A 7987-nucleotide genomic window follows, 5' to 3' on the forward strand; every position below is an offset into this window, starting at 1 on the left:
GAGATTGCGATCCATAAACTGACGCATGGGACTCAACTTTATTATGTAATGAAGAGAGAAAACATTGCATGTCGGTGTATAAAATATATATTTATAGTTCTTAAATGAAGGATATATATATATATATATATATATATATATATATATATATATATATATATATATATATATATATATATATATATATATATATATATATATATATATGAAAATGCTTATTAGTAAGAAAACATTAAAACAAGAAAGACAAGAATAAATCACAACCATTCATTAACACCACCACCCCATGATCCCTATTAAAAAGGAAATTAAATTTAAAATTAATTTAAAATTCACCTCTAAAATAGTGACATGTGTACATTCTTACATTTCTTCTTCAAATTGTTTAGTACTAAATAGCAATACACACACACGCACAAACGCGCGCGCGCGCACAAACACACACACACACACACACACACACACACACATATATATATATATATATATATATATATATATATATATATATATATATATATAATTTTTTAAAAGGAAATAAATTGTGTTACTGTTGTAGTGATGAAGGTTTGGGTCTTGAGAGTGTGTTATGTGCAAATTATTTATAAATAAAATTAAATAAATTATATTTTTTAAATATATAAATTTAAATTAAATTAATAAACATTGACATTTAGATTAAAGTGATGAATAGTATAAAAAAAATGTAAATATGAAGTCATTTATTGTCAATTTATAAAAAAAATGTAAATATGAAGTTATTTATTGTAAACTTATAAAAAAATGTAAATAAATATTTAATTAATATTAATTTTCATTATTTTCCTAAAATAAATTCTACTACTTAATTTAAGTATTTTTTATTGGTTGCTAAAATAGAATATTATTTTGTGTAATAATTAAAATACAACGTTGCAGAAACAAATAATGACATTATTGCACTATCTAATCAAATAAATATTGTTTTGAATTTTAAAATATGTTTTCATATTGTTAAAGTTTTTATATTAAAATTCCATTATGATGAAAAATTATTTTGATTATTTCTCACGAAAATCATTTTTATGAGGTTTATTTAAAGAACTATGTAATTTTATGTTAAAATATCTTATACTTAATATATCTAAGTTAATAAAATTCAAATTACTCTTTTAATGGATAAAAAATAATATTAAAATCACGTTAAAAATTTGCAACCAACCAACTTTATAATATATTATTGACAGTCCTTTATTATTAGGTTACTTCTAAGGTGAGGGTGCAACTAAATCCCTCACCTGTGCACTACTAATTATTACCATTAGATTAAATAAAGTACACAGTATTTCAATAGTCATTATTGCACTAAATTTTGGTATCTTGGATCATATTATTTCTCTCATCACCGATATTTCATCTCTCTCTACTAGTGTCATGATTGTCTCTTTTTATCTTTTCTCAACAATACCTCTGTTAACTTATCCTTCTCTATTTCAATACCTCTTTTTATCTTCTACGTTCACATCTACAATTTATTTATTACATATATTACATGAGCAATTATTATTGATTCACCTTTTCTAATACACTCATGTAAAACGTTCCAATTGTATTAATTTTTAAAAGTAATAAAAGGTTGTTATAAAAAATAATGGTAACATCTCCATATTAGGAGGCCATATTCTTACAACTTCTAAGTTAAAGAATTAAAGATAAAAATCTGATTCAACAAATTTAGAAATGAGAGAGAAACTTTGGAGAAAAAAAAGAGAGGTTTATTTTGGAGAAGTGAAAAAGATGATAAGAGGAGAGAGAAAGTGCTGGGATAAGGGATTGTGTAAGGAATGGTATACATGTTTTCAATTTTTTCATAACTGATCTAGACTCTTTAAATATATCTAATGGTATATAAAAGTGCTTCACCCATGAACCACTTAGTTGGTGATTCATCCTAGATTTAACCTTATTATTATTTATAATTTATATTTAAAAATCCTTTATAAAATTTTATTAATTCGAGAAAATGAAAACAAGTATAAACGGCTATCTATTCATATTTATTATAATTATTATTGTTATGTATATTAAAACTTTTTATTATAAGTTTCTTTTATATTTAAAAGAACTTTATATAAGAAAACAAATATCTTTAGAAACAATTGTGAAAATTAAATTGAATTACATGGGGACAATTTTTGCTTATATATTTCACTTCATGATGATAACGTGGATTATCTGAAGGTCTAGAAATTTGGGATATTTGCTTATCCTTGAGGCGAATTTTTTTATCTAAAAGAACTCAATATTTTCTTTTAGATGGTTTAAGAACCGGAAGAACTGGAACAGTTCAGATAACTGGTTTAAGAGTCAAATTAGTTTTGATAAACTGGGATTTTAAGGTTAGGAACTGTTCATATAACTGGATTTGAAAACGGGTCAGTTTGGATAATTGATTTGTGGAATTGTAGTTTAGATAATTGGATTTTAGAGTTGGATTAGCTCGGATAATTGCTTACAAAACCAAACCAATTTGATTTTGGAATTGTAGTTGTGATGTGTGTATTACTAACTGTTATTAACATATTGGAATTTATTATGGTGATAATTAATCATAGTTGCATTATATTAATATACCTAACTCCGAAAATATTTTAGTTTAAAAAGATTTTTCTTGATATAAGATTAAAAGTGTTCATATCGAAAAGGAAATTTAGATAGTGAACATGAGTGAGTTCACTTTAAATCATGATTCTTAGGTAAATTAATGTATTGGACTTTTATCTCCCGTTGTCAATATCACCGACAACTTAGACTAAAGACGTATATGTGTTCATGTTAGTTTCTCGTCTCTGTTTGTGTTGGGGTTTCATAGCAAGTACCGAATAACTAGATACATATTTTATGTTCTTTCATGTCGATCTTTCTTGACCAATTTGTTTTAGAATGTGTCAGAAACTCAGAATTTTGAGAAAACAAAATCTAAATTGAAGCCAATCGATTTACTTAATTTTTTGAAGGGGTCTTCTTACAGGAAAAAACTATTCAAGTAAGCATTATGTATGGTTTATTTATCTTACTAGTAGTGAAAAGAAATGTGCAGTAATAGAGGAATAAGCAAATTTATAGCTCTGGAATGAATATTACCTTTAAAACTAAATAAATTCTGGTCTCACGCATTAGAATTCAGCTATACTCAGTATTTGGATTAGCCTTAATTCATCTTTATAAGACTAGCTTTTAAGAAATGCTCAAGATTTATAATCACCTCAGACACCGACACCGACATGAAACTGACACTTGTATTTGCATTCAATTTATTTGTTTTTTTATTTTTAAATTATTACCGGTGTCAATGTGTCAGTGTCAGTGGCGTGTCCGGTGTCACTATTTGTGTTCGTTCTTCATAGATAAGCATTGAGTATGCTATATCTTTAGTCAATGTGGGGAGTAAACCTACCTCCTCACACCCAACACAATGAAAGTGTTGGAGGATGCAATGAAAACAGCTCAAATGGTGTAATGAGGCGGCTGGGGAAGGATAGTAATTTAGAAGGTATTTTCAATATGTACTAATATGTTTTGTTGCTTTAAGTTTATTAACGTTTATTTGTTAATCAAGTGATGGGTTGTCTTTCATGTTTTTGGATATAATATTAGATCTTGTGCAAATACTTGTGTAGTTAAACTATAAGGTGCTTGATAAACTTGTGGTTGAATTAATATACTATATACAATATTATGTAAATATCTAAATTAAGTGTAAATAACATGAAAGTTTTTAACTTATAGATAATATTCTGCAAACCTTTTTAACTTAACATTGATTTTGGTCGGAATGTAGAACATATGAATATTACATGGTTGATTCCTATTTTCTCTGTTGGGGTGCCGTTTTACTAGCTATGGCATGTTTGGATAACTTATGAAAACTATTGACTTTATTTGATACTTTATTACAAAAATGCACTTATATCATACAACACCAAACAGAGTCTAATAAGTCTAAGTAGTCTTATAACCTTGAGTTGTAAGACCAAATCCAAATGGAAACAAAGGATCATAATGGGAATCACCAACATTCATAGGTAACTGATCAACACTCTTAAACCATGTCCTTGGAAGCTTACCACTAAATCCATAATCACCAAATAAAACATCTGTGACACCATAACCTTCACTACCAGGAAGCCATGCTGCAACAAGTCCTTCAATTATGTCGACATATGGTAACATAACGACAGGTCTTCCAGTGATTAACACAACCACACATTTCACTCCACCACATACATTGTTTATTGTTTCTGCTCCATTACCGGATAACGTTAAGTTCAAGCTGTCACCATTTGTTTCTGCATAGGGTGTCTCTCCGACTACCACAATCGCATATGAAAAATCATTTGATTTTACATATTCGAGAGATGGATTCTCCTGATAGACTATCTCAGTGTCTTTGTCAATTGTATTTTTTATTGCACTCAGAATTGTGGTACCACTAGTAATGTTGTTACCGCTAACTCCTTGCCATTGAATCGTCCACCCACCACATTGATAGCCTAGATTATCAGCATGACTTCCAGAAACAAGTATTTTTGGAGCCTTTTTTGGAAGAGGAAGCAACGGCTTATCAGCGTTTTCACCGTTCTTTAATAGTACCAAGGATTTCCTCACAGCTTCTCTAGCCAATTCTCTATGCTCCTGTCAAATTATGGTGCAAATATATAGATTTATAATTTTATATGGACTAAAAACATATGTAATTTAAAGTTTATCGACTAACCTGGCTCCCGAGTTGGCTGGCAAGATTGTAATCAGCCAATGGATTTTCAAATAAACCCATCACAAACTTGACTCTCAAAATTCTCTCCACTGCATCATCAATTCTTTTCATAGGTACAACATTTTTTTTCACTAGTAAAGTTAAGATAGCTATGAATTCTGGGAAGTCACGTGCAGTCATCACCTGCGACATTACAACGTTAAGTATTAAAAAGACCATATTTTTTATCTCTAAAACCATTGATTTATACGCAAAGAGTCTGACTGCTTGTAAGCTTTAGAATATCAAGTTTGATTCTTTACAAATTTAGTGTTGGGTGAATTCATGCAAAACTTTTTCTCTGGCTTTAAAAGGGACCTCGGCAATTGGACGGTGAAATTAATGTCCTAGATATTAGTCAATCCTAGGGACGGGCACCGAGTTTTCAAAAAGAAAAGTTTCATTCCTTACTATAAAAATACTAAGAAAAATTGAAAAAAAAATAGTTTACCATGTCAATTCCGGCATTGATTCCAACTTCAATTGAATATGTGTAGTTAGCATGAGGAGGTGAAGTTATCTTGTCAAGTCCAAAAAAATCTGATATGACAAAACCCTGCAAAATATAAACATAAATTTTTAAGCATACATATATTGATAAACACCAGCATTTGATATATGAAATGAGAGATTTATGAAGTAAAGTGTTACTCTAAAATGGAGCGTGTTCTTGAGAAATCCTGTGATTAAATCGTAATTACTATGCATTTTTAGTCCATTCAAACTTGAGTAAGAAACCATGATGGTTGAGACACCCTTAATAATTGAGTCATAGTAAGCTGGCATGTGAATGCTAAGCAATTCATGTGTGGTTATAATTGTGTTATTCTCATTGATTCCTTTTGTCGTTCCACCATCACCAACATAGTGTTTTGCACAAGCTGCTACTTTCTTATTTCCAGCAACATATGGAACACCCTTGGGTGAATTTGGAGGGAGATCACCTTGTAATCCTAGAATGATCTCGGTCATATCCTGAACAATTTTATGATCTTCGCTATAACTTTCATAACATCTTCCCCATCTTGGATCTCTACAAACCTATACAAACATATACTTTATAAGCAAGACTGTCTTAAGTTTTCTAAGACCATGTATTGGTTAATTATAACTTCAAGTGAAAAAATAATTAGGGGCACTATTTTACACACCCTCAAAGAAGACCCTAATAAGATATAACAAAATTGTTAAATAGTGGTAATAACCATACTACAATGTAGCAGAATTTTAACAAACGACTATCTTTGGTAATATGCGATTGAAATATATGTAATTTTGATTATCTTATTTACCGCAACGCTAGGAGCAAAGAGATATGAAACTCCGGTCGCTCTGGCTTCAAGAGCAGTTGCATCACCAATCTTCTTCACTAGTTGAGGATCCCTACAGATTGAAAGAAATTAAATCATCAATACAAAGAAACATACAAAAAAATAATTGTTCCAGGAGGCCCACAAGACCTAAAGGGCAAAGGCCATATAGCGCTGAAGAGCTAATACTGCAAGCCAACTCCTTTTCCATCACATCAAAAGCTTATAATCACACCCCATCAAGCTATAACTCTCTTTTATCGATAACTTTGGTTCCATTACAGAACAACAATAAATATGAGTATAATGGTTATTTATTTACCTTGTAGCTCCTATACCAACATTGTGAGGAAAAATAGTAGCATTATAAACATTGTTATGACCATGAACAGCATCAACTCCATATATTATTGGAATTCCAAGCCTTGTCGACAATGCACCTTTTTGAAACTCATTTATCATATCAACCCAATCATTTGCAGTTGCGTTCACCTTAGGAACACTTCCACCGGCACTTAGAAGACTCCCTACAATAATGTTTTCATGCTGTTAAATATCATAAACCTTGACGTCGCAATTCAGATTCACAACGAATAATCATATTATTAACAAAATCTTACCAATGTAATACTTGTTCACCATATCAGCAGAAGCAACCGTGCGCTCAATTTGAAGCATTTGACCGATTTTCTCTTCCAAAGTCATTCTATCAACAAGATCCTGAATTCGAGTATCCAATGGTTGCTTTGGATCTTTGTATTTCAAATATTCAGCTTCTGCCATAGCTACCCATGACTCCGACAACAAGAGCACCACCAAAAATATTCTACTTTTCTCCATTTCTTCCTCTCAAAACAACTGCACAATAACATTACAACAATGTTACTTTTCAATATAATTCAAACACAACATAAGAGTGTATGTTGCAAAGTGTTACGTTTGATAATCATCAAAACCTTATCTCAATAAAGAACAACAACCTTAATTTTTAATTTGTTTACACTTTTCAAATTTGATGATCAAATCAATTATGCACAATTTGTAAATATAATTTTCAAATACACATTAGTAATTATCAGATTTTTGTTTTTTACTGAAGAGAAGAAAAGCTTACCTTTTATATAGATTTTACAAATACACTTTTTTTTTATAATTAGATAATCACTATATTTAATATCCAACTAATCTCTCCAACTCAACACCTATAAGAACTATTCTAAATCATAAAATCTTAACGAATTATATATATAGATAACTTGTAAAGATTTAATTATACATTTGAGTTGGAGACATTAATTCATTATTAAATATAGTAATTAATTTTTTTGTATATATTTACGTGCTATTTTATAATTAAATAATTTAGAGTTGATAAAAATAAAAGACAAACGGAAAACAGACTCGACCATTTGTAAAATCTATATAAAAGGTAAGTTTATCTACTGTTCAAAAACAAATCCTCATCATTACTAATGTGTATTTGAAAAAAATATATTTTACAAATTGTCCATACTTAATGTAGTAGTAGTGTATATATATATATATATATATATATATATATATATATATATATATATATATATATATATATATATATATATATATATATATATATATATATATATATATTGAATTATGAATTGACTTGGATGTTATAGTGCTAACCTTGAAGGTCCACTCTCGCGCAACCGTATCAAAGATCAGCACAATCAGTTTAAGATTCTTCACTATCAATGTACACCTAATTTTAGTTCCACAAAGAAACATTGGCTCCGTCTGTTGGACATGACTCCTTATTTCTGCGAAATTCCAAAAAGAGATCATATTCGTTCCAAAGTCAGATCCCCGCCAAAAAATGGAGACGGAGACAACAAGTCTATTC

At 29.4% G+C, this 7987-nt stretch overlaps 1 protein-coding gene across 1 annotated transcript; it reads right to left on the reverse strand.

The window, feature by feature from the left end:
• Window positions 1-3981: 3981 nt before the first annotated feature.
• On the reverse strand, window positions 3982-6945 carry LOC131604343 (uncharacterized). Its single transcript, XM_058876787.1, has 7 exons — window positions 6726-6945; window positions 6428-6632; window positions 6088-6178; window positions 5447-5836; window positions 5247-5351; window positions 4757-4939; window positions 3982-4674 (listed from the first exon to the last, which is right to left on the reverse strand). Exons 1-7 carry the CDS (start codon window positions 6943-6945, stop codon window positions 3982-3984), a joined length of 1887 nt encoding a protein of 628 aa, XP_058732770.1.
• Between the last annotated feature and the right edge of the window lie 1042 nt (window positions 6946-7987).

This window comes from Vicia villosa, linkage group LG5, assembly GCF_029867415.1.
Source record: "Vicia villosa cultivar HV-30 ecotype Madison, WI linkage group LG5, Vvil1.0, whole genome shotgun sequence".
Lineage (NCBI taxonomy): Eukaryota > Viridiplantae > Streptophyta > Magnoliopsida > Fabales > Fabaceae > Vicia > Vicia villosa.

Coding starts and splice junctions, on each gene's coding strand:
- LOC131604343 (XM_058876787.1), bottom strand. CDS start 6,945: ATGGAGAAAAGTAGAATATTTTTGGTGGTGCTCTTGTTGTCGGAGTCA. Junction 6,633..6,725: donor GGTGAACAAGTATTACATTG/GTAAGATTTTGT, acceptor ACATTATTGTAG/GGAGTCTTCTAAGTGCCGGT. Junction 5,837..6,087: donor TCTTTGCTCCTAGCGTTGCG/GTAAATAAGATA, acceptor ATGTTTGTATAG/GTTTGTAGAGATCCAAGATG.